We start from the raw sequence: 26,942 nt of genomic DNA, 5'->3' as shown, positions 1-26,942 counted from the left end.
CAGGCTGACATCCTGCAGCTGATGCTCATCTAGCCAGTCCTACAGCTCTTCAGATGTTGCCAAGTTGAGACCTCGATCTCCTCCTGCCTTTTCCAATAATAAGAAAAAGCACCTCAGAGTTTCAGAAGCCAAGATGGACAACATTCTGTTTCCCCCTCGGCACTCCAAAGCACCTAAATCCTTTTAGACCCTGTAATCTGTCCTAATCTGTGTTTTAAATTTTCTTCTTCTTACATTTATGTCTTAGTCAGCTCAGGCTGGTATAACAAGATACCATAAACCGAGTGGCTTGAACAACAGACGTTTATTTCTCACAGTGCCAGAGGCTGGGAAGTCCAAGATTAAGGTGCCGGCAAATTAAGTATCTGATGAGGACCCTCTTGCTGCCTTGTAAACAGCCACCTTCTCACTATATCCTCACATGGTGAGAGAGATAAGAAGAGAGCTCTCTGGCATTTCTTCTTATAAGGCCATTAACCCCATCATGTGGCTCTTGCCCTAATGGCTTAATTTAAACCTTAATTCCTCCTTAAAGGTCTCACCTCCAAGTACCATCACATGGGAGTTAGGGCTTCAACATACAAATTTAATTTATAACGTTATCTAAACATTCTCATTCCTATAAAGACTATTTTAAAATATTAATTATTATATTTAAATAAAAGATAGCAGTATGCAATGGCCCCGGTTACAGGTTGGTTTCAGATATACCCAAATAGGGTTCCACTGCACATATGGCCATAGAGTCCAAAAATAGTGTAGAATGAAACTGGAGTTAAGGTCTGTGAAAAGGAAGGAGAGGAAATTGGCCCAAGTGGCCAAAGGGAAACCAAATGTGTATAATGTAGGTGGAAATCAAAATAATATGTGGAAAGAGATCTGAATATTTGGTGGGAAAACAAAGCCTTAAATATCACGAGATATTGCTCAGAAGTATATCAATAGTGGGGACATAGGAATGACTTTTGTCACAGAGACCTATCTTAGTGGGCCTAGGATGCTAAACAGAAAACCGAGAGCTCAGTGGAGCAGCTTATACACAGACACAGACACACACACACAGACAGACAGACACACACACACACAAACTGTTTCCCCTCTCCCATCCTATCTACAATGATTCTAAAGAGAAAAAAATCCAGTTTTGTTACAGTGTGATCCTGTCTTCCTCTTTTAGCCCACCTCACCACCAACTCTCTTGATCAAGTTCTTGGTCCTCAGAGCTTGTCAGTGCTCTCTTGCTTCAGGGATAGGGCAGTGTACTGGAGGGTGCTGGGGCTGATACTGAGTTAGAGAATATTGTGTGATCACTAAGATTACAGGGCTCTGTGACTCTTCAGCACAGAAGGCTGGAGCCTGAAGGAAATTAAAACCAGTGTAATATGAATCAAGCACTAAAGACTAGCCTATGCTCTGATCTGGTGACCCCCCGCTTCCCACCTGAGTTCTAGTGTGTTCAGCAGGTCCTCAGAATCTACTCCCAGGTGTCAGATGCAAGAATGGACACCTTCCCAAGAACATAACCCCACTCTAGCCCCCTTCCCACATCTGTGCTTAGAAGAAGGAAAAGGGCTACTGTGGCTTCCCTGAGGGAGATGGTGACACAAGACCAGCCAGGGGACATCAGGAAGATCGAGCCATAGCTCCTCCTTGTCTGCCTTGGGGTTCGCTACGTGCCCACAGCCACTGTGCTATGCGCTTGTAGTCTCACGTGCCTCTGTCTCTGCAGTGAAGGGAGGCACACAGGAAGAGTGCCTTCTGTCAGGCCGTAACCCCTACTTTGCTCTAGGAAAGACAGGCAACATTGACTCATCAGCCCTCTCCGCTGGCAACCATCCCGCTAGGTCCTCACACACCTGACACCATTTCATCCCCGTAAACCCATTTTATAGATGAAGAAAATGAGGTTGAAGGAGATTATGATTAGCCCAAGGTCATATAGCAAATAACTGGCAGGACCAGGATTTAACTAGTCTTCCATTAGGATCAGCTTCCCTTGGGATCTGGGTTCTGGTAGAGGTCATGCTAGAAGGGAGGAAATGAAGGGGACAGGGTTGGAGAAAGCCACTGGCGTGTGCCTGGCAGAAGCTATGCCCATGGGACTCACATCCACTGCAGCTATTCCAGCAAAGAGGCCAGATCCATTGGTACCCTGCCCCCAAATAATCCGTCCTTACCTTAAAGTGCCTGGAGCATGTACATTCCTCCAGTCGTAGGAGGAGGTGGGAGCCAATTCCTCAGTGTCTCTAGCATCTCTGTCAGGTTCTCTCATTCCAGCAGCTATGTTTTTCCACTGGGCCTTGAGTGGAGACTTGCTAAAGTATGATGAGGAAGAAGCTGAGAAAGGCAGAATACTACAAATTGGGATCCCAGAGAGAATATTTTCAACTTGAGACCAAGGCCATATGCCTGAGTTCTGGCTGGAAAGGTCAGTGTCTTGACTCGGCAGCATCTGTGGTATTGGGCTTAGGAGTGTGGGCTCTTGAGCCAGATTGCCTAGGTTCAAATGCCCACTCTGACTTAACTAGCTGTGTAATCTTGGGCAGGTTACCTAACCTCAGGTTCTCCAACTATAATACTGACTACCTCTTAAAGTTAGTGTCAGGATTAAAAAATTAGTACATAGAGCTTTGAGTAGAGTTTGGCACATATTAAGTGATTGATAAGTGTAACATTATCCAGTGGGGCAAATAGAAACCTTATCAATTTGGGTAGGAAATAGAGACCTGATCTGACTTACATATAGAGAATATCTACCAATGGCTCATCTGCCTCTAAAGGTTTATACCATAAGGTGCAGTGGGGCTGATGAGACATTGACCTAGGAACAGCAGGATCCTGGATTTACATCTAACTCTGCTGTTCCCATAGGTGTGTGACTCTGGACCAGGCACTTCATCTCTTTGCATCTTAATTTCCTCAGCTATTAGAAAACAAGAGACTGGAATATAAAATTTCTAATAGTCCATCATTCACAAATCAAACAAATAATTTCTGTGTTCAGACTGAGTCTATCGGGAATAATAATAATAATAATAATAATAATAATAATAGCAATGACAATAAGTGTTCTAGGTTTTAGCTATGTGCCAATACTGTTCTAAGAATTTTATATGTTTAACTCATTCAATCTTTACAATAATTTATGATATAGGCTATTATCACCTTCACATCACAGATGAAGAAACTAAGGCCTGGAAAGCTTTTGTAACTTGCCTGATGTCACCAAGCCCGTAACAGCAGAGCAGGATTCAGAGTTGAGCACTCTGGCTCCAGAGTCCATCCTCTTAGCTACTATGCTATTCTTTTCTCTCTAGGAACTACGTTCAGTTGCTAATAACAGAGAATGGCTTAAGTAAGATAGAAAGTTCTCTCATAAAATATAAGATCAGAGATAGTCATCCCAGAGCTGTGTGGCGACCTCAAAAATCATCAGTGACTCTGGCTCTTCCCATTCTTCTGCTCTGCCATACTGGTTATGATGCACCCATCCTCACAGTCACAGTATGGCTAATGGGACTCTGGCCATCATGACCACACTCTAGGAAAGTATCAGGAGTAGAAAGGAGGAAAGAGCAAAAGGCTAGGCCCCTTTAATGGCCTTTCCTAGTGACTTCATCTTCTATCTCTCATCAGCCATCCCTATCTGTTAAGGGAGGCTAGGAAACGTAGTTTTCCAGGTGGGCATACCTAAGGAATAGAGGGAATGGATATTCAGAAAACAACCAGCATTTGCCGCACTGAGGGACTATGTGTGGCCTGTGCTGAAGGGGCACCCCAGATGAGGGAGACCAGTAGATGCAAAGGGTGAGGACTACCTTCTCCGTAGGAAAGATACCTAACTCCTTACATAGAGGCCCCAGAAAGTAAATGTCAGCAAAAGCCAGGAACTATATTCTAGAAGCACAGCTTCCCACCCTATCTAGACCCCATCAGTCTGGTTTCTGTAAGACTGACTGCTGAAAAGCCCCAGGCACACTCCCTGTAAGAAAACGCTTGTGTTCAGTGAACTTATCAACAAAGGGAACAGTGAAAGAGAAGGGCATCTGGAATGATGGTGTCATTGAGTGAGAGCAGCACAGTTCAGATGCTTTTGGACCTAATAAAAATGTTACAGATAAGACCACTTAAAAAAATGATTTGCAATGCAGTTATATGATCCTATGTACATCTCCCAAAGGATATTGCTATTTTCTGGGAGGGAAATTTAGTGCATGACCCTCTGTAGTTTATGGATTTAAATTAACATAGTGGAAATTATTTTTATTTTAATAAGAAAATCTAGAGAATATAATCCAAATTGAAGAAAGGAAGAAATATAGAAAATGTAGTACATGAAATAATTTTATAAATTATAAAAATTGTTAAAATATAAAGTAATACTATTGCTACAATAATGTGGATTTTTTCACCCCACCAATTAATAGATTTGTCTTTGTAAAATACTATGTTTATCTATTGCCGTGTAACAAACAACCCCAAAACTTAGTAGCTTAAAACAACAGTAACATTTACTTAATATGTATGTGGTTCTGAGGGTTGGCTGGGCTCAGCTAGGCAGTTTTTGCTCAGTCTTTCACTCAGTGACAGCCAGACACTGGCTTGGGCTTTAATCACCTGAAGGCTTCTTCAGGTAATACTGAGTAATACTCAAACCGCAGGTGATTCAGGTAATACTGAGTAATACTCAAACCGCAGGTGATTCAGGCCTCCAAAGGTACATGTCCCAGGAGAGACTGCCAGGCAGAAGCCATATTGCTTTTTATTACCCAGTCACATAGCATCATTTACACCACATTGCGTTCACGAGGCAGTCACAAAAGACCACCCATTTCTTGATGGGGATTTGGCAAAGTTTTAGAAGAATATGTAGGATGAGCAATTATTGCTATGACCATTTTTGAGAAACAGAATCTGGCACACTCCAAATGCATGGATCTGCCTTATGATTACAGTTTCTGATTTAAGTATCCCAACAACTCTAGGAGATTGTATGAGGTTATTATGCCCATTTTACAGATGAGAAAACTGAGAATTTCAATGATTATGTTAGTGTGCTAATGAGAAGCGAATGGGTTTCAACCCCAGCTCTATCTGCATGTAAAGTATTTAACCCAGTCGAGGGCATAGTATGCCATCAGTATATGCCAGCTAGTTATTATTACTTCTGATAACACAGACTACAGAGAATTTGGTTAATTCTCCCAAAGTTTTCAGAGTAGACATCCCCAAGTTAGCAGTTAGCTTCTATAGGCCTCTTGTAGTCTGCCTGTGTTACCACCATAGGCCTTGAAATTATTCTGAAACTGATTTTATTTTATACATGTGGTAGCTCATAACTGTGAGTTAAGAAGCAATAAAAAAAATAGTGAGGGGTAATGTAGATTTCTCATGATTCAAAGGCTATATACCTCCCCTTTCTCCCCCTTCCTTGAAATCTTTGATATGTCACCTTAGGTATACTACAATTTGCTTCAATTAATGTCAAAATTAAGAGATAGGTGAAAAATCCAGTTAAGAGAGTTCTTTTGGCTTCTGGCTGAGTTAAATCAAGTCCTTCTTCTATAGCAGCTGATTCTGTGATGAAGCTGTGGTCATAGGTTTATTTTTGCCAAGGTAGGTAGCTTTCCGCTGCCGCATAGCCACATGCCACTCTCTTTATCTTTGATTGTCATCCTGAAAATGTGTTTAGTGGTAATAGGGAGAATTTGGTAACCAAATGTGAGTATCTTCATAACAACTCAAATCTAGCACCACTGTTAGGAAAACAGTTTAAACCACATTGATCAGCAGAATCCTATTCATCTGAAAGGATAATGAAAATATTACTAATAATTGCATGTCAGCTAAGTTTCAGCTGTTATGTTGTCCTTTCAAGGTTTGCTGATTTGTAAGTTCCCTTTGAGTAGAACGATATAAAGAGCAAAACTCGATTGTGTTTAAATAACATGATTTTCTTCCATGATATGTACCGTACTTTGGGAAATCACAAAAACTCTAAGCTTATCTATCCATAATTAGATAAACACAAGTTGTTAAGATTTTCTCTTTTATGCTTTGCAGTTTTGCCACGGTGGGGTAGGTATAGATCTGTTTTTGTTGATTAGAGGATTTCTGTCTGTTTTCAATTCAGAAAAATTATCAGCTGTTATCCCTGAATATTGCCTCTTATTTTACATTTCCTTAAACATTCTTTTAGATGTGCGTTGGGCATCTCCAGTATATCTCCACGGTTCTTAACCATTTTTTTTTTTCATATTTTTACGTTTTAAAAAGCTCTTGGTTATTTCTTTAGATCTGTCATCTAGGTCATGAGTTTTCCAGTTGTATCTAGTTTATTGTTTAACCTGTCCATTGAGATTTTTCTCTTAATTTTAGTGACCACGTTTCTATTTCTTGAAGTTCTATTTGGTTCTTTTCTGAAATTTTCTTGATCTCTTTTTTCATACTCTCCCATTTTTTTTATCATGGATTTTATCTTTTATTATATCTCTATATTAACTTTGGGCTTTTACGTTATTTTATTATCTCTAATTCTTATTTGGCTAATTCTCCTGCTTGTTTTATCGGTTAATTCTCCCTCATTGTGGTTGGTTTCCTCATATGGTTTGTGATTTTTTATTGTGAGCTCATCTTTGGCAGGAGTTGCTCTCTATATTGGGGGTACATGAACCCTGACTGAGAAACTGTTTTTCCAGAGCAACTTTACATTTATTTCTGTCTGAGCCCTAGGGATTTCAATAATCATGGTCTGATTTTTAAGTTAATTGGAGCACCCACAATAGAGGAACAGAAATTTGTAATTCATACCCACATGTGGTGTAAGCCTAGAATTTCAATTTCTTCAGGTGATTTTCTTTCCTATGAATGGCCCCAAGCTAATGACAAACTTCCATTCCATCTCTCTGGACAGTTTGCAGCCTTTTTCTATACCCCTTTTCATAGATGGGAAAGCTCTTCAAGGTTCTGAGCTATATGCTGGTGGCATATTCATAACCCCACTTTACCTTAGCCAAGGTTACATCACTCATTTGTGTGGGCATCAAAGCCTAACTTCCCCTACCCCAGCCTCCGGGACTTATGTGGAATCTTAAGATCCTAATAGGCAGATTCCTCATGACAGCTGCATGGCACAAGCTCCTGCTATCACTGATATTGATTTTTCTCCTCTTTTATGGAAACTGGGGTTTCTTTTTCTCTTTCAACAAATTCTGTTGTGCTTTCCCAGCACTTCCATGTGTATGTAGCAGGGGTGGGGATAGGGCTGGGGATGCTGAATGGCATCTGCTTTGTCTGCCATGTTGCCATAACCCACAGTGAGTTTTTTTGTAAGCATAAGTTTCCATTCTGCAATGACCTGAGTTTGAATCTTGGATCAACCACTTCCTCACAACACTATCTTGAGCAAGCAACCTAACATTTCTGAGCTTCAAGGACAAAACAAAGGTAAACACAGACTTTCCATGTTTGTTGGAAAAATTAACCAGATAATGAATGTGAAACTCCTTGAGTAGTGCCTGGCACAGAGCAGGTCAAAGCATCAATATCACCTGGGTGACTTTTCAAAAATAAAGATTTTTCGGTGCTGCCCCTTTAGAGATTCTGATTCATTAAGTCTGAGATAGGGCTAGGGCCCAGATCTGCATTTTGAAAAGCTACATAGGTGATCTTGATAGACCATCAACTTTGCAAACACTCCTAAGATTATTCAAGAAATATTAATAGTATCATCATTCCATATTTCTAAGCACTTCAAACTCCTGCGAAATAAAACCTCATTTTCTCCTCACCCTGATATTTGCACCTCAGATGCGGTGAAGCTGTAGAGAAAAACAAGCGTCTTATCACAGTAGACCAGAGAGAATATCAGCAGGAACTCAAGAAGAACTACAACAAGCTGAAAGAGAACCTCAGGCCCATGATGGAGCGGAAAATTCCAGAACTCTACAAGCCGATATTCAGAGCCGAGAGTCAAAAGAGGTAAGAACCAGGCAGAGGAAGCCTCCTTCCTGGGGCGTAAAGGATAAGGCCTGGGGCCTGGCCATCAGGGCACGCTCTGCTGTACAGCACCTCCAAGGGCTGGGAGTGGGTCTGGAGTCAGAGACGCTGCCAGAGCTTGATCTGTTCTGCTTCCATCTTGATCCTCCCTGTGTCTCTCCTGACCTCACTGGGACCCCTTTCTGTTGGCCTCCTGCCAGCCGTCTTCCCAGGGCCAGCTTACTGCTTGTGTTTTTTCTGGCGCAGTGTAAAAGGATCTCAGCACCACCTCTTGTTTACTTATTTGCTGAGTTCTCCATGATTGATGTCCTTTTCCAGTGAGTGATTTTTTTCCCCCATCCCTCTCTTTAAAAGGCTAATTGATCTTTCTTACCTCTGTTTTCTCTTTCTCTCTCCTTAATTTCAGAGACTCCTTCCACAGATCTAGTTTCAGGAAATGTGAAACCCAGTCGTCACAGGGCAGCTAAGAAAAGCTGTCTTCGCCCATGGAGACTGAGGCCCTGTAACCCTGGAGAAGGACTCACTGGTACTTGAGACAGGACATTTGCCACGCAGGACAGATTGCATGCTTCCTGACCAGACAGCACTCTAGACGCTTTGGGATCCAAGTGCCCACAGGAATTACTCCCAAATGGGGTCTGATCAGATTTTGGCCACGCTGAGAGGTGGGAGTGGTGGAGGATGGCTAATGAGGGGTGCCTGTGTATTTATTAAAGCATGGTTTTTCATAATCGTGTACAAAACAAGCTATGAACAGTGTGTCCTGCTGAGTGGTCAGTCATAGTTTACCTGAAAGATGACTTCCTCTGGCCCATATTTGGATTTACAGGGTAAACTCATATTGCCCAAGGAGAAATGGAAAAGTTGTCTACCAATCTATTCAAAGTGAACTTCATTCATCCCCTCCTTATGAGAAAGGAGGGTGAGCTTGCAGGAGTACAAAACGTGTTCAGTAAGTCTGTGGGGGGAGGACTTACTAGAAATCTAAAAATCATGATGGTTGGAAATTTGGGGATGGATTAATCATTTGTGAACTCACTACCCTAATGGTAGCTGTGGACTAATTGTTGTACAGTCATTTTTGCTTTATTGTTACTATTAATTTAACATGCGTTTATAGAGGAGCGCACTCGAGGCATTGATTAGGAGATACATGGTACTCTGAGTCGTCGGCCAGAAGTCGTGGATGCTGCATTCGCTTAAATTGAAACAATTCTCCTATGATGCTTTGCGTTTTCTTCTGATGCTCATGCTCACTCACTCATTCTTTCTTCCTCTCTGGAACCAAGTTCATTTTTATAAGAGGCTAATATCTCTGCTTTCATTTCAGAACACTGTGCTGTCAGCATATGTACATCACTTAAAATATACAGTCAGCTTTGAATTCTTTTGATAATGTACTTTAGGAAAAAGATGAACAAAATTATTGTTTGAGAATTAAATTATATATTTTTAATATGACTGATTACCTTGACTGGTACTAAAAATGTAATAAGAATTGTAAACAAAATGTTTCCCGTTGCAACTTGTGTTTTTTATATTGACAACTCTTAATGTTTTGTAAAGCACTTCAGAGAAGAAACATGCATAATCGTGGCCTTGGTCAAACAGAGCTATCCAGGGTTGTGTCTCTTCTGCGCTATTTAATCTTGGTGTTCCTGAGGGAATTTAATTTGGATATTCCAGAACTTTTTGTTTATACCATCATGTATGCATTAATTTATATTCCGAGAAAGGACTTTTTTTTTTTTTTTTTTTACTAAAGCTTAAGTTTAATTGGCAAATTTGTTTCTTAAGCATTTGGGGCACAACTGTTTTTAAAGTATATTATACACTTAATTGCTTTCTTAAATGAGTATACATGATGTATTTTAATTCCATATGTTGTTTAGTATCTTCTATGTGGGAGATAGTGGGTGAGACCAAGGTTAAATAACATCGTTACTGCCCTCAGTAAAGTCTCTCAGTTTAGTGAGAAAGAAACTCTATATGAGTATAGGCATAATACGCAGCAGTCTAGAACAGGCCCTATGGAATGCAACCTTTCCTCAGTGACTCATTATCAACACCTATTACATTCTGCCCTCAAACAATAAGGTTTAGGTGCTAAACTTAGCACCTAAGGGCTGTTTTTTGTTTTAATCATAAGAGCCCTAGTACTCCTAATGATCTAGTATATCCTGACTAAATGTCCCCTGCTTTTATACCTGTTATCATGAGGTGTCTTTTTTTAACTCCCTCTTGTATTACCACAGTGGGTGCCACTTGCTTCACAAATGCAGGAACTGTGTTCACTGTTGCATCTCTATCCCCTAGCTCTGTGGTCAATACACAGATGACACTCAATAAATATTTGATGAGTGACTAAACGAATGAATAAGTGTAAGTAGGCCTGCTTCTAGAGCAGCACTGTCCAATAGAAATATAACACAAACCACATTGAAAATAATCATAAAAAGAAAGAGATGAAATGAATTTTAATAATATGTTCTATTTAACCTGATATATTATTATTTCAACATGCAACCAGTATAAAAATTATTAATGAGGTATTTTACATTCTTTTTTTATACTAAGTCTTTGAAATTTGTATATTGTATTTTACACTTACAGATTTTACACTTTAGCTTAGTATCAACTAAGACCAGCTCCATTTCAACTGCTTAATAACCACATATGGCTAATGGCTACTGTATTGGATGGTGCAATTCTAGAAGCTCTCAATGTTTAAAACTTGATGTTTCTGATCTGTGGACTCAGAATATAGATAACTAAAGTAGTGGGAACCGTGTCCAGAGTAAGAATAACAGAATTCTGATTCAGAGCCTGTGGGATTTACCCAGAAGGAAAGCTTGTGAGTTGGGGAGTATGGACCGGTCAGCATTGGTTTGGGGGCTGTCATACTCTTTCTGAGCTAACCCTGCTCTTTTCTCAATTCCAGAGAGTTTAGTTGTTCTTTAAATAAAGTGAAGGCATTGCTGCACTTATGTAAATAATGGCATAATCAAATAACTTGGACATAGGTCTTCTGATTATGTATTCTAAATATGGGGTTAAGAAATAAGCGTTTTAAACATTCCTAAGAATAAAGCAAATTAGGCCTTTTGTTTCCCCAAAATTAAAGAAACCTAATATGCCAGATAGGTATCTTGATTTAACTTTAGAAAATTCTTCAGTAAAAGTTTATTGGAGAAATCTTCTGATTAACTTCATGCCTCCTCTCCTTCAGCAAGGCCAAGGGTGCAAGTGTCAACTATCTCTTAATCTCAGGAAAATGAAACATGAAACATGAATGTACTGCATAGATCTGATTGGGTTTGTATTCCCATGCATTCTTAAACTCCATAATTCTATTCAGTAAGTCCTTCCCATAACAATAGATTTGATTTAAAACAAAACCTTTTAAGGCTGGCATTGGTCCTTGTGGTTGCAAGTATGTTTTCAAAGACAGGGAGCCTTTATTTTTGCCTTGAATGTATTTTTAAATGCTTATTATCTCAAATGTTGTAAAGCTGCAATTGATTATCATTTTACCAAAAAACAAACAAACAAACAAAAACCTAAAGGTTCTGATATATTCCAGAATGCTTGGTATGTTCATAGTATCCAATGTGTTCTTTTGGTCTTATGGCAATGCTTCTCAATCTTTTTCACATCATGGGTATAAATGTTATCTATTGAGGTGTAGCAAATAACCCCCAGACTAATTAGCTTACAACAATAATTAACGATGAATATTTCACTCAGTTCCTATGGATTAGGACTACAGAAGTGGTTTAGCTGGGCAATCTGACTTCAGGTCTTACAAGAGGTTGGCCAGAGCTTCTGTCACATGAAGGTTTGACTAAAGCTGGAGGATCCTCTTCCAAGGCGGCTCATTCATAATGTTGAAAAGTTGGTGTTGGTCGTTGATGGGAGACCTCAGTTATTCTCCATGTGGACCTCTCCTCAGACGGCATGAGTGCTTCGAGGGTGAGCAATTGAAGAGAAGCAAGGCAAAAGTGGCGACGTCTTCTATGGATTAGCCTCAGAAGTTATACTTCCTTATATTTTTTGCTATATTCTATTTTTTAGAAGCAAGGCGCCAAATTCAGTCCATATTCAATAGGAGAAGAATTTGGGTCTACATTTCAAACAGAGGACTGTTAAATAATTTTTAACATATTTTAAAATCACCATAATGATAGGGCACATTAACATTTTGTATTTGTTGTTCCACTGGAATAAATGGACAAAGCTACTTGCTGCTAGAGATGACCAGCCCTAGAGCTCTGGCTGCCCTAAATTCCTCCCAGAGGGCTGGCATGACCAACCTCAAGAAATATCTATAACTCAGCCCATTAGTACACTATAGTACAACACTTATCAAGCCCTAGCCTAAAGATAGTTCTTAGCTGACAATCTTTTGTAAGGGACAGAAAACAAAACTTAAATTGGTATTTTTAAAGGGAATGGTTGAGCGCATTGGCTTATTTAATAGAATAATCCAGAGGTTGTAATGGTTCAGACACAGCTTGTTTCAGGACCCACATTATATATCTTCTGGGTCCATTTTTCATCTCTGCTTTCTCTTGGTGGACTCCATTCTCAGGCTGTCAGCAGTGGTCCCTGGAAATTCTAGGCTTATCCATCATGGCAAATATAGTCTTGAGCCTCACAACCTTATACCACCAAGCTCCGCAAAGAGGAGAGTTTCTGTATTCCAGAATCCCCAGTAGAATTCCTTGGATTTACTCTAATTGAAGTGGTTTATGCTAATCAAGTTTCTCTCCTTACACTGGAAGTGGGGGGGTCAATGTCAACTCAAACTACATGGCTAGTGACAGAGGAACTGGTAGTTCCTCAGAGAATGTGGAAGAAAGGGGGAAAGATGCAAAACAAATCACATGAGCCCTCTGCAGGTCAATTTGCTTTAAAGAAAATGCATTCAGAGGAACTTGTATGGAGATAAAGATAACAGTTCATTTCATATCAGGTTCATAAGCTCTGACCTGGCAAGACTATCCCCAGGAGGGGAGGTGAAGGGGATCTGCAGCATGTGAAAGAAGATCCAGGCCTTATATCATGAGGAAGAGTGGGGAATAGGATGTTTTGCTGTACCGTTAATTCAAAGTAGAGTGTCTGACAAAATGGTGCAAATGATCAGGAATCAGAACTATAGAGCTGCGTGGGGAGGAACACTGGGAGAAGAATGAGGGTAACAGGGAAATGGAATAACATTAGATTTGAGTGGAAAAAGTCAAACATCAAAATTGTCTTTTTGCTCCTTATTGTATCCCCAGTGCCTGACCTATAGTGGGTGCTCAATGAATGTTTGTAAAAGACCAAAGTAATGAATGAAGGTCACCATCATGACGATTTCAGCCAGACTTTTCTGTAGCTTCGAGCTAAGAGCGACTCCTAAAGGAGAACAGATGATTAGGGTCAATTCACCCCAGAGAAATAGCTTTCCATTTCCTGGACTATCAATGCATGAGCAAGAATTAATAAGATTTTTTTTTTCTCTTTTCTGATGCCTCCCTGTGAATCATCCTAGACCTTACCCTTAATCATGGTAAACCCAACCTCACAGAGCCTGATTAAAAAGCCAAATCCCTGATCGTCATTAAGGTTTTCAGCCTTGGAATTACGAGAGGAAATGCAGCATAACCTTGGATGAAAACTGTTTGGAGAGAGCTGCCATGTTCCTGATCCCCAAGCCCATCCCAGAGAGCATTGCAGTCCCTGGAATGATGCTACTGAATCAACCCAGTTCCTACTTGATGATGACCCTTGTGGCATTAGCTTAACAGCTCAATGAATTTCACCTTTACTGTTTTCTCCACATATTGGAGGATGTCAAATGACTAGTAGCAAGGGTAAGGAAGTGATTTTCAAGGAGATATAGCTCTAAAGGATACAGGTGAGAAATCAGCTCTCCTGACCCTTATCAGTTCCTTTATGCAATGAGAGAACATGGCATGACTGAGCAAATTGTTCTGTCATCCAAGAGGATTATAGGGTTATTAGTGAGATTAAAAAAAACACCTGTGATTGCCAGAAGTCCTGGTTTCTTATTCTTCCACTTTCTAGTCTTAACAACTCTGGCCAACACGCTGTACCTCTCTGAGCTTCAGGTTTTTTAATGAGGAATAGGGACAAGAGCTGCTCTGTCTTCTAACCTGCCGAGGAAATCCAGTGAGATAATTAATGCATGGGACAAGTTTCAGACGCACAAGTGCTGTTCCAAATGTAAGGTAGCACTATTTACAATTGACACCTCTAGAAAGTTTAGCCAGGCCCCCACACAGTTGCATCCGCTGCTGGCAGCATTAATCAAAAGCAAGCCAAAGGTGCAAGCAGGACAGAGGCTTGACTTACCAGAAAATAAATGCCTGGTCTATTCAACTTGCAGTGTTAGTGTACAGTGTCTGGCAAAGGCCAACAGCAAGGGCCTTCATGGTAAAGGACGAAAGGCTATCAGTGGAACAGAGAGAGTACACAGGGGCGCCTGGAAACCCAATCCAACCTGGCTTCCCTTCTCACTTGCAGCATATTTCCAGTGCATTCCTCTGGGAGGTAAATACACCGATTCCAACAGCCTGTGTCCCCCAATCTGTAAGGGCTTCCTGAGGGTATCAAAATACACTAACTTCCACTTGAAACAAAGCCACTGAACGGCAACTTTCCCTGATAATAATAAGGAAGAAAGACAGGACTTAGCAGCCATGACGGATTTGCAACAATTTAGCTGACATTGCTTGTTTAGAAGCCTGGGGATTGTCTGTGGCCTCCGCTGCTCCACTCTTATCAGCTCCAACTTTGCAGCCAGGACGTGAATGTCTCTAGGTGCCTATTAGGCAAAAAATTTCTAAAGAGGATCGCATGGAGCCCAACAGTTGATTAAGAAACTCAACAGTCCTAATCCACCGAGAAATGAGCGAAGAGCACCCTAGCAACTGCAGCAGTTTGAATGGAGTTTAGAGAAATCAGGCACACACCCTGACCGGGAGGATTCATGCGCATGTGCGTGGGGTGTTTTTGGCGTTGGACACAGAAGTCAGTGAGTGGCTGGAAATTGGGAAAAGGGGATGCTGTGCGATATCCACCGAGGATTTCAGGGAGGCTCAGTGCCTTTTTCCTTGGGAGTTGTGAAGCTTCAGGAAAAGGAGTCGAAGTGAGAATCAGGTAATGTCCTGGCAAATGGGTATAGTCCTAAAATCTCCTTTCTGAGCCGCTCCAACTGGAGGAACGGGGGTGGGGGATGGGCAGCTAAATGTGTACTTGGAATGAAAAGGTGAGAGGAAGTCATGGGGAGAGGGGTCTGGGGAAGTCTCCTGAGAAGAACCTCCACCTGAGCCCAGGCTTGGTTTCCACCCACCTGAACTCTCATTCTCATGGCAAGCTCACATCGTTGAGTGGGCAAGTGTGACCGCCTTTCCTGCAGAGATGAGGAAATAAGAGTACTGCCACTCCATTGAGAGCACATATGTGCACATAGCTATGAAGTTCAAAAGAGTCCCCAACAGTGTACCTGAGCTCCAATTTGGAACCTAGCCACAGGCTAATCCCCGACTCTACCTTGCTTCTTGAAACTTTCTTCCCTTTTCCACTCACTCTTCATTGACCTTTCACTTCTTAGTTTTATCTGTGTATAGGACTGTCCCCTCCATTTGATTAGAAGTCCCTTAAGGCCTGGAGCTATCCCTGCTTTTATCAGTAAAGAAGTTCTTATCCACTAGCTGTCTTACGTAGTTAAGACAGAGCTGTTCTAGTTCACGTGATAATTCTCGTTATGTAAACTAGACTCTAGAAAAATTAAATTCTTCAACTAAGTAATGCCAAGGTTATTATTTTTGCAAGCAGCTGGTCAAAGTCATGTTAATAGAGGAAATCTCATTACTTCAAATAACACTAGATTATGTTGCCACTGGAAAATATCAAGTGCTCACTTGGTTGAAGTTGCCTATTTCTTAGGTAATGAATGAAAAAAAAATCTATCACAGCTCTCACTGGTGGGAAACTGCACTGGGATTGGACCACTCACCGACATCTCTTGTCCACCTACTGGACTGAGCCTTGTCTTTCAGATGACAAAGCTAGGCACAGGAAAGTCCACAGTACCAACAGAGGCCATGAACATTGAACTTTGCAAGAAGGCACCAAGAAAGACTCAAGAAGGAGCACTATGTACTGGGGCAAAGATACGGGGTTTCCCAAGAGAGGTAAGGACACTGGACTGGAGATATTAAAGTGGAAACGGTAAGGCGGTAGCATGGGAGAAACAGCGTGGGGGCACACTGAGGAAAGAGGTCAAAGAATGGAGCTATCCATGTAGGAATCCCTCCTTCTCAGAGTCCAACTGCCATCTTCCTTGGAGTGGGACAAAATCAAGTAAGATAAAGTACAATCTCTAGTCCTTCTTCACTCATTCGTTCTGAGGTTAATTGACATTCTTTAGTAACAGAATGAATTCTCCTCAACCTCCATTGTAGGTGATGTTGCCACATGAGGACACTTGAGGCAGCCAGCAAGAACCAGGACTGATTCCCTGGGTGCAAGGAACAATAAAAAGTAATCTGATCCTTATACTCTCTTCCCCCTTTGCTTCAACCAGAAGTAGCAAAAAATGCCCTTATGTGATTGAAAACAATGGGCTCTTTTTCTCTAGGGCCAAGTTGTATCCCTATAGGTCCCAACATGATCTTAAACATAATTCTTGACTCTTCATAAATATATGATAAATATAGACAAGCATTTCTGTCAGGTTACATGGCCCGCCTTATCCACAGCCCCTTGTCCAGGGCCTGCCCTGCCCACAGTCTCTGGAATGTGGAGTCATCTCTTCTGAGTGACTAGATTCCTGCTGCTCCCCCTAGACCATGGCCGACTGACCAAGGGAACCAATGTGATCTCTGAGAGGCAAGGCACAGCCTCAGGCCCTGAGTTTCTAATTCTCATTCCACTTTTCTGAGGTGTGGTTAACCTCTTTTCTGTGAGGATCTGCCATAGATCCCTCTCTTTATGAGGTAGCTTGAGTGGGTTTATGCTTCTTAGCACCAAATGAGCACTAATGGGACTTGATTGCTCATGGGAGCGCTGCAGGTAGGAAATGGAGGTGAGGTGGGTGGCCTCAAAGACTTTCTTACTCCTCCCTTGAATACGGATGGCCTTGTAAATTACTTTGGCCCATAGAATACAGTGAAATGATACTGTGTGAGTTCTGGCCTAGCTCTTAAGAAGCTTGCCAACTTCTTTTTTCACCCTCTTGGAGCTCTGAGCCATTGTGGAAAGAGATCTGGCTATAAGGATTGGCTACATAATTTGCAGAACCCAAGTGTGAAATGAAAATGCAGAGTCCCTTGTTTAAAAATTATTAAGGATTTCAAGGCAGTGGCCATAGAGCGTTAAATCAAACAGAAGCTTTTCTGAGTATGGGGCCCTATGCGATTGCACATGTTGCACACTTATGAAGCTGGCCACCCTGATGGAGTGACCTCATGGAAAGAGAGGGATCCCTGAGAGGTTCTAGCTGTTCCAGCCATCCCAAACAAGGTACTTGACATGGGAGTGAGGCCATCCTGGATTTCTGGCCCCAGCTGCATCTCCTAATAGGAAACATGAATGCATGAATGACTCCAAGTTAGGTCAGCAGAAAAGCCACTCACCTGAGCCCAACCTAGGCTGCAGAACCTTGAGCAAATACCTGGTTGTTACTCAAGTAAAGTTCACTAAAGCTCTCATTGCAAATGGGCATAGTCCTTGGGGCCACTTACGCAGGATGGTTTGTTTTCCAGCAATAGATAACTGAAACAGAAAGAAAGAATTCAGTGACTGAACACTTGCTGTGCTCCAGGCCCTGTGCTGGTACTTTGTGTGTGCTGGCTCACCTGATCCTCACAACAACCTGAGCTGTGATTCCTGTTTACAAGAGAGGTTACTGTGGTTCCATAGGCGAGGGATCGGCCCCCACTGCTCCAGTCAGTAAGTGGCAGAGGCAGAATTTGAACCTGAGTCTGACCGATTCCAAGATCCATCTAATATTTCTACAATGAAACAAAGAATGGTCCAGAGAAGGAGCATGGACCCCAGAGACCATTGGGTGGGGATCTGATGTAGTCTTTCCCTAGTTTCCTCACAAATTCCACAATTGAAATGTCAGACAAGGAAATGATCAACATGTAAAAGATGCTTAATGGGGCACCATCACATCACAGCTCCGTCATCCCCTACCATAATTCCTATGATCCTGGGTGACCTAGAAGTGCCCTATAATGAGGCTTACTCTGGTTTTCTGGAAGGGGCGATACTAAAAAACTTTGATATGATTAGCTAGGGGTAGTCACCACTTATTTATATGTATATTATCTCCCAGGGGTAGTCACCACTTATTTATATGTATATTATCCCCCAGGCATCTGGGGTCATCTGGGAATGTGTCCAGAAGGAACAAGAGTTGATTTCAACATTAGATTAAGCCAGAGTTAATTAAGAAGTTGAAACAGCTGTCCCCATGTGATGGCATCTAACAAAAAAAAGACTTTCTATTTATATTAGAATTTTCTTTACAGAGCCTTTTTGAGTGTCATCAAGCAGTGAGTGAGTGTGTAGGTAGGTGCCTGTCTGTCTGTCTGCGGGTCATGAACTCATCATACTAGGTCAGCTATGACACCAAGGTTAAATGCTAAGTCAGCCTTAAGCAAAATAGTGACATTCCACAGCAGAGAGGAGATTCTGGGCAAGAAAGCAGCGTGCACTTGTGTTTATGAGCACAGCTCTGGAATCAAAGATATTCGGGATCAATTCCTAGTCCTGTCTCTTACTCATTAGTGATTGCAATGAATTGAATGTTTGTACCCGCCCCACCCCCACAATTCATATGTTGAATCCTCCCCCCCCAATATGGTAGTATTAGATGGGGCCTTTGGGAGATAATTAGGACATGAATGTGGAGCCCTCATGAATGAGAATAGTGTCCTTATAAAAGGGACCCCACAGACCTCTCTCACTCTCTTTCTACCATGTAAGGACATGGCAAAAAAGAGGCCTTCTGCAACCTGGAAGAAAAACCTCACCGGGCACTGAATATGCCAGCACCTTGAACTCAGACTTACAGCCTCCACGTTATGAGAAATAATGTTTTGTTGTTTATAAGCCACCCAGTCTGTGGTACTTTGTTATAGCAGCCCAAACAAACTAAGACAGAGATGTTGGGCAAATTGATGAACTTAAGTAAGCCTCAGTCTCTTATATGTAAAATGAGATGTGTGAGGACTAAATAACACATGTGACACATTCAATAAGGTGTCAGGTCTAGGACAAGGGCTTAATAAATGTCAGCTGTTGTTTTATTTGATGAGCAAAAGAAGGTTAACATTTGTTTTTTTTACCACCCCCTACCTTTTCCCTGTGTCCTTTCTCTAAAAGTGTAAGTGTAATTTCTGTGTCTTCCCTCCACTCTCCATATCTGCCATTTTGTTTATCCCTCTTGCTACCCATCCCCCCTTTTCTCTTTCTATTCCCATATTTCTTCACCTTTTCCCCCATCAATTGGGGTTAAACATGGGAGAGATCAGAGGAGGACAAAAGGCAAAGAGATGTCGATGTCAGGGTGACAGTGTACCTCTATGGAGTAGTCTAGACTTTCCCATGTCTAAGGATATCATTTTCCCAGGACTCCAAAATGAATAGAAACCTCAGCAATTATCTGATGATGTCCAAACCTCTTATTTTATGGGTAAGGAAACTAAATCATAGAGAAGACCTTACATGGCCTGCCCACAGTGTTAGCCAAACCTGGGCAAGAACCTGGTCTCCCAGATTTCCATCCAAAAGAAAAGGAGAAGGCTAACCCCATGTTTCCATCTCAGCCAGGATTCTCTGTCTTCCCAAAGCACCTTAACTACTCTTGTTTAGCTGTGGAAAGATCAGGTTGTACCAAGATCTTTGCCATGATCAACTCTCATCTGTGCATACTAAGATGCTCATCTTCCTGGACATCAATAGAAATAATATTATAAATAATAACTGTTGCCTTTTTCTGAGAGCTTATTGTTTTTTATAAGGAGTGTATTAAGTACTAACTCATCTTATTTACTGGATTTTTTTTCTTTTTTGTGTTAACAATTTTTAATTGGAAGCATTGGAATTAATGTCTGACTTCTAAGCCAAAGTGAGCAAAAGCAAAAAAGATAGAAGTGTTTTTCTAAAGTTTTTCCCCCCTGAATTAGCTTCGCTATGGGCAGGCCAGCATACACCAGTTACCAGATGAAGGATGTGGCTAAGACACAGAGGTCTGCAGGGCCACCAAGCCAAGGTGGGGGCTGGGAGCAAGTCACAAGGAAAGACCCTGAAACTCCGACTGAACCAGAAGTCACAGTTTCCCCAAGCACAGACATCGACAGTTCAGTCAGCTGGGTCCCCAGAGACATTGCTAAAAACATTAGCACCAATGGTCTTGGGCAGCTCAGGCTGCCATAACAAAACATCCTAGCTGGGTAGCTTACACAACAGACATTAATTTTCTCATAGTTCTGGAGGCTGAGAAGTCCAAAATCAAGGTACCAGATGATTCGATTCCTGGCTTGTAGACGACCAAGTTCTCTCTGTGTGCTTATATGGTCTTTCCTAGGTATGTGCATGCAGAGAGGGAGACGAAGACCTCTCTTCTTATAAGGCCACTAATCCCATGATTAGAGGTATTAGCCCTACCCTCATGACCTCATTTAACCCTAATTACCTCCCAAAGGACCCATCTCCAAATACCATCACATTGGGGGTTAGGGCTTCAGCATATGAATTGGGGGTGGGCTGGGGGACACAAACCTTCAGTCCATAACACCAATCCTGATCATAGATGTGCAAATCTAAAGCTCACTCTCTCCTGTTACCACAAGGTCTCACACTTGTTACCACAATACACCAAGGACTCATCTCAGAAAGGAGGTCAGCAAACAATACAAGCTTTGTCAGTTACCTTAAAACAAATACAAAAACAACTCTTTAAACCAAAATTATTTTCTAATCAAAGAGCCTAAGATACGGTTACTAATAATGGTCAATGAAATGGAAGCCGATGAGGATTTGATCATTTACTTTGCACACTGAATGTAGTTTGATAAATTTTTGATCCTATTATATGAAGGAAAACAAAATCACCCATAACTCTACCATGTTAAATATCCATTACATCTGTAAGGTATTTCTCTTCCACCTGTTTTGCATATACATGATTATTTTAAATAGCTACTACACATATCATTCACATAAATTTATATGGTGTTATTTGTAAAATTCATCAAAATCGCTTTTATGCTGCTATAGTCTTCCTAATTATGTGTTAATGGCTGAATAAACTGTTGCTGTACACTCTTGCACTTGCAAGTAACATAAAGCCAATTCCAACTAGTTTAGGAAATGGGGAATTTAAAGAGAAAATACTGGTGCTGCTCACTAAACTGCAAGAACCAGGTCTTAAGTGTTGGGAGCCAGAGGCTTGTTATCACCAGAGCTCCTCACTGCTCATTCTTTAGGCTTCTCCACATGATGGGGGCCATGCCACCTGCAAATGTAGGGGAGTCAGTCATATAACTCTCCACCAAAAAGGGAAGACAAAGTCTTTTCAACAGAAAAATCTAAGAGAAGGCCTTTGACCTGGATTGGATCATGTGTCCAACTGGATCATGTTCTTTTTCATCATCGCTGTGATGAAAAAGAAGGGCAAAGTGGCCTTTTCTGAGTTGATTTTCCACTCCTTTAACGGGGAGATGGGGGAGGGTAGAATCTGTTAATGGAAGAAGGGTAATATCTACAACACACAACCGATTTAAACAGCTTATTGTTTAATATTCAGATTGTATCTAATTATTTTGCTGTTTGAAATTATGCTTTTAAATAGCATAATTATTTACATGTAGACTCTCTCTTCTTTGGGACTTCTTACTTACAAGAGAAGAGAATTCATGTGTACTGATTACCCCTGTGCCAGGAGGTTAGTCACATTAGGTGCATTTCTATTATTCCAAATGGAAGAGAGGCTAAGGGAGTTAGATGACTCGCTTAAGTTGATTCAGTGCCATTGATTTGTAAATGTGCATCTTGATTAAGGTGAACGAATCACTGCAAATACTTTCTAAAAGTATATAAGAAAAGCTACCTAGGATAAAAATATATTTGATTTTCACAGGGACTACAGATGAAGGAGAAGAGAAAAATCCAAAGGGTCTTCCATTTCCCCCACTATAGTATCTCCCTTCTTCTCAGACTAATAACCAGGGTCTTTCTGACTTTTGGCTCTCCCACAAGGAAGTTCATGACAACATTGTTTTCAGAAGCCAATACTGTGTCCTCCTGTCTCTACTTGCAAGAAAATAACTGGGCTCCCAGTAAGTATAAGTGATGTTAACAGTGATTTATTATATACCCAGTTCTCCAGATGGCCTTTCGTGTAGAGATTATTTTTCCTGAAAACAGAAAAATATGGAATTTTTCCCCACTCATCAGGTTATAACAAGTCTACAATCCACTCCATCAAAACTAGAACCAAAAGCTTTGACAGAGTTCCCTTAAGACAGAGAGAAACACAAAAAACACATTCCATCTGGTAAATAATTGCTGGGGTTGCATTCCTGTGCATTCAGGCACGAGCTAACTTCTGTACAGAATAAAGCCGTGAAAATGTCTAGGCCTAATAGGGCAATGTGAGATAAGATCTACTTAGATCTATCATATCCTCAAATTTCAATCTTCTGGGGTGCCGGTGCATCCTTAACTCTCAACTCACCCATAGGCAGATGAGCTAGACAGACATAAGATGATTCCAAGATGACTGCGAAAGTTCAATCTCAAGTACTAAAGTTTAGATGGACACATGCAACCAATATTCTGCAAGAGTAAAGAAGAATATTTGCTAAAGTCATCTTCAGATGACCATAGTTGCAGAACAAAGTCCAATATGGTTCTAAATTCCCTGTCTTCTTCTTAGAACAGGTTGGAAAATGTACCTAAAAGGCGATAACAATCTTGTGATGGGATGCTGGTGGATGGGAAAGGTATTCAGCAGTAAACAGTGAACTACCAAAATGATTTAAAGTCATTAATTTGTAGCAGGTTAATTTTGGCTGGTGGCTCTAAGTTATGATTTTCATTCAGGGAGAACTCTTTCGGTCACAACTTTCCACCAATGGAACAAAATCCTCTCAACCGATATAAAGAATCAGAAGGCTTTGGCTAGAAATAAATAGCAAAAATTTATTAAAGGGTTTTAGAGTTTGCACATCATAAACACAGCTCAGCAATACCAAGAGTGTTCTGAAAAAGAAAGAAAAGCTAAGTATTCTTCCAGTAAAAAGTACATTCTTGAGAGGATTCGGTCCTGCATTCTTAGCCTCTGGGTTGGTCTGAGATGGTAGTCTTCCAGATGTCCAGTGGTTTGGATGATGGATGTCAGGCAGTGTGGATACATAAACATTCTTTCCTAAGTGTCCTTCAGGGAGTATTCATAGGATTAGCTATAGAATATGTAAATATATATATAACTTTTATATTCTATATGACATTTATATCTATATCTGTATCTATCTCCAGGCATAACTGGAGAGTTAAAAAGTTTAAGTTCCTACACTAGTTAAAGCAAGCATAGAATCATTTCTTCATGCCTCAGCCAACTGGATTTTAGTAGTTTACTACCTTGAATATAGTGACTCCATTTTATTTTTTCACTCTTCAGTCCTCATACGCTCCCTACCTCTGGAAGCATAGGCAAGAGAACCATGTATTTAAGAGATGTTATGGGGAAGATCCAAGAACTTAGGAAGCTAGACTCAAATTAGGGCTCACAGACTCAAATGCCTTTAGGGGTCAGGTGAATAAATTGTGTGAAATGTTAAGGCATTAGGAAGTGGATTAAACAACTGAGGACTGGATAGGCACACCCCAACCTACAGGCATCCAAACTTAAAAATAATGGGGGGTGGGGTGGGGAGACTGGCCTGGCCAAATAAAATATCTCTGCAGGATTTGGCCTGTGGATCAAGGGGACGGTTTGCCACTCCTGGACTAAAAGATCCTTAAGCCTTCTTTGACTTCTGGGTTCTGTGATGTTTGTGGAAATAATGCACTTTTATCTATTAAGAGCCGAGTACTGTGTAAACCTTTGTGTTAGGAGGAGGCGGGGTTGCCTAGAAGTATAAGATATGATCTCCATCCTCTAGGAACTCAAAAATATTTTAAAACAAGGTATGCTCATACAAAGGCAACTAACAATGTCAGGCAAAATTACTCGAACGCCAATAGTCACTCAGAGGCAACATTGCTAACTTTTATCTAGATTGATCCACCAAGAGCCATAGAATAGTCAAGGCTTGTTTTGGGCTTAAAAGGATAAATGACTCAGAGAAACTGTCAAGTGGTGAGGACAGTAAAAAAAAATGGTTGGAGGGGTCTTTGGATTCTTGTGAAAGACCCCCCAACTTCCTCCCCAGACCCTAAAACTGGCTTCCCATCACCCATTCTGTTCTGAGCCTGGGTCCCGCTCCTCCTCAGCCTCTAATGTATCCCTTACCAGGAACCGAAAGCTTTTCCTAGGGACCCATTCCCTAGCTGGACCCCACCCCTGGCAATCAGAGCCCTTAGAGCTCCCTCTCTAGTGCCTGCTCCACGCTCAACCCTGCTGCCTGTTTGTGGACTTACCAACAGGCTGCTAATGGTCCACCTCTAGGACAAGTACTCCCATGCACATCCACCATGGCGGGCAAATGTGTTCAGTTTTCAAGTGAAGAGGGTAATTCTAAAAACTTGATGATCAGAAATGAAGAGGCAGAAACCCTTTTCAGAGTTTGACTTTGTCTTTGAAGCTGCTTGGTATTTGTAGCATGCATTTAGTGGTGTAGTAATTGCCATTAGTAGCTAACAGTGACTCACTGCTCACAAGATGCCAGAATCTGTGCTAAGCTCAATACATGCATGCCCTCACTTGCTTCTCCAAAACAAACTTCAAGGTGGGGGCCATTATTATCCCCTCTTTAGTGATGAATAAATTGAGGCTCAGAGGGGTAAAATAACATGCCCAAAGTCATACAGTCAATGAGCGGCACAGATTCAAACCCAAATCTTCTGTCAACTGTTAACCATTATACAATCCTACCTCCTGTTACTGAACCATTTCTGTGGATGTGTGAACATACACTCCACAGCCCAGAGGCCTCTGCTGGCCTTTCATTTGATGTAAGCAGTCCCCACCTCCCAAACAAAGCACTCATTGGATGTGTGAATATGTATCATCTGCTCTTCAAATAGTACAGCATTCTCACCACATTAGAATCACCTGATATACTTTTTAAAAATGTGCCCACTAAGGATGCCTCAGCCCCAGCCCTTAGAGGTTCAGATTGGCTTGGTTTGGGTTTAAATCAGACACTGGTAGCCTAAAGATCTCCCCAGGTGACCCTAATTTTCAGGGAAGGCTGAGAATACGGGAGTGAATAGTGGTTGAGAGCCAGGGCTTAAGATCTGATTTCTGTAAATGTGAGTCGGTTATGGCAACTGGGTGAGTTGTTTTCTTAGTTTTCTCGCCTGTCAAATGGGAATTACAGAAGCGTGTGCTTTATAAGGCTAATATGAAGATTAGGTTAGTTGGGAGAAAGTTGTATACAATGATGGTTAGGTCCTTGGTCCTGCCCCTAAAAACCTCTTTGATCCATAATGAGACTGAAGTTTATAGTTTCTCATGTAAATATGCCATTGGGTACATGAGAACCAGTGTTCTTTCTATTTTCCACTCCAACCTCTGACACTTCAGGGTGGAGAAGGGGGCTGGGCGGGTACTCCTGACAACTTGCCAGCTCTTTCAGAGATGTAAAGGCAAATGTTTCTAAGTGTCAGACAGCTAACATACAGGAGTGAAGTAACTGGGAAAATGCTCTAAGGAGTGCTTAAAATAGGAGTGAATTGAAGAGAAGATGCCCCTTGAAGGGCATTCAACTTTATTAAAAACAACAGCTACTACTAACAATATGGTGTTGGCCAAACAGATCCATTTGTGCCCATCTATAGCAGGTGGGCTGTCAATTTGCAGCCCCAGGAACTGCACCCTCAGCTTTGTAGAACCAGATCAGCAGCAGCTCCTCGCTGCTTCTGCCACAGGTGAGCTGAGACAAGTTGACTTCCCTTCCACTGGAAACCAAGGGTTTCAAGGACACTGGCCTTGACGGTGAAGGGACCTGCAGACCACATCCAGACTTGTTAGAAGCAGACAGGCAGCTAGTGGTTAAAAGTTCCTGCCTTACAGACAGATAGCCCCAACTCCAAGCCCAGGTCTACCTCAGACTGGCTTTGCTGCCTTCAATCACATCTAGGAGCCAGTTTTCTCACATATAAAATGTGGATAAGATTATCCACCTTTTGAGGTTGTTATAAAGATTAAAAGAACAATGAATATAGAGTGCTCAACACAGTGCCTCTACTCTTAGCACTCCGGATATGTCCGCTTTTGTTTGATTTTGCCATTCTTCCTTCAATAAAGTAAAAAGAGCCTCAAGCACTATTTCTCTCTGTGCCCTGGAAAATCAGTTAAACTAGAGCTAGCTACACAGCTCATTCTAATCCATTACCTCATCCTTTGGACCCACAGTCACAAGCACTGAGAATCAAGTTTGAAAGAGATAGTGAGAGGTGAGATAAAGGGTGTAAAATGACAAAAAAAAAATAATAATAATAATAAAGGTGGAGGATTTGTTTCTGATTTGTTCTCAGGGAGCAGAAGGCTGTTGGCTTGTGGAGTGGGGCACGGAGGGGTGACACAGGACTGCTTCCATATCTCTGGCCTGCAGCAGGGCCCAAGCTCAGTTAACACAGCAGAAAAGAACATGCTTGAGCCAAGAGACAAGGACTCTCTGCATTTATCTGTAGATGACTACTGTCAATAATTCTGAGAATAAGAATCCTGTAAGTGGTTCATTCTACCTTGG

At 41.4% G+C, this 26,942-nt stretch overlaps 1 protein-coding gene and 1 long non-coding RNA gene across 2 annotated transcripts in view; one reads left to right on the top strand and one right to left on the bottom strand.

Moving 5' to 3' along the window:
• The window catches only part of DOCK8 (dedicator of cytokinesis 8), a 201,280-nt gene extending 189,742 nt beyond the window's left edge, over nucleotides 1-11,538 (top strand). Inside the window, exons 46-47 of the mRNA XM_039888606.1 lie at nucleotides 7,810-7,980; nucleotides 8,405-11,538. Coding sequence (XP_039744540.1) covers nucleotides 7,810-7,980; nucleotides 8,405-8,465 — 232 coding nt within the window. The 3' untranslated portion in view covers nucleotides 8,466-11,538. The remainder of the gene's footprint in view (nucleotides 1-7,809; nucleotides 7,981-8,404) is intronic.
• Nucleotides 11,539-23,206: 11,668 nt separating this feature from the next.
• Nucleotides 23,207-24,897, bottom strand: LOC120622903 (uncharacterized). Its single transcript, XR_005658594.1, has 2 exons — nucleotides 24,667-24,897; nucleotides 23,207-23,461 (listed from the first exon to the last, which is right to left on the bottom strand). It is a non-coding gene; the product is annotated as an uncharacterized LOC120622903 (long non-coding RNA).
• Between the last annotated feature and the right edge of the window lie 2,045 nt (nucleotides 24,898-26,942).

Source organism: Pteropus medius, unplaced genomic scaffold (genome assembly GCF_902729225.1).
Source record: "Pteropus medius unplaced genomic scaffold, Ma_sr-lr_union100, whole genome shotgun sequence".
In the NCBI taxonomy this organism is placed as follows: domain Eukaryota; kingdom Metazoa; phylum Chordata; class Mammalia; order Chiroptera; family Pteropodidae; genus Pteropus; species Pteropus medius.
This window is presented reverse-complemented; position numbering and strand designations above follow the sequence as displayed.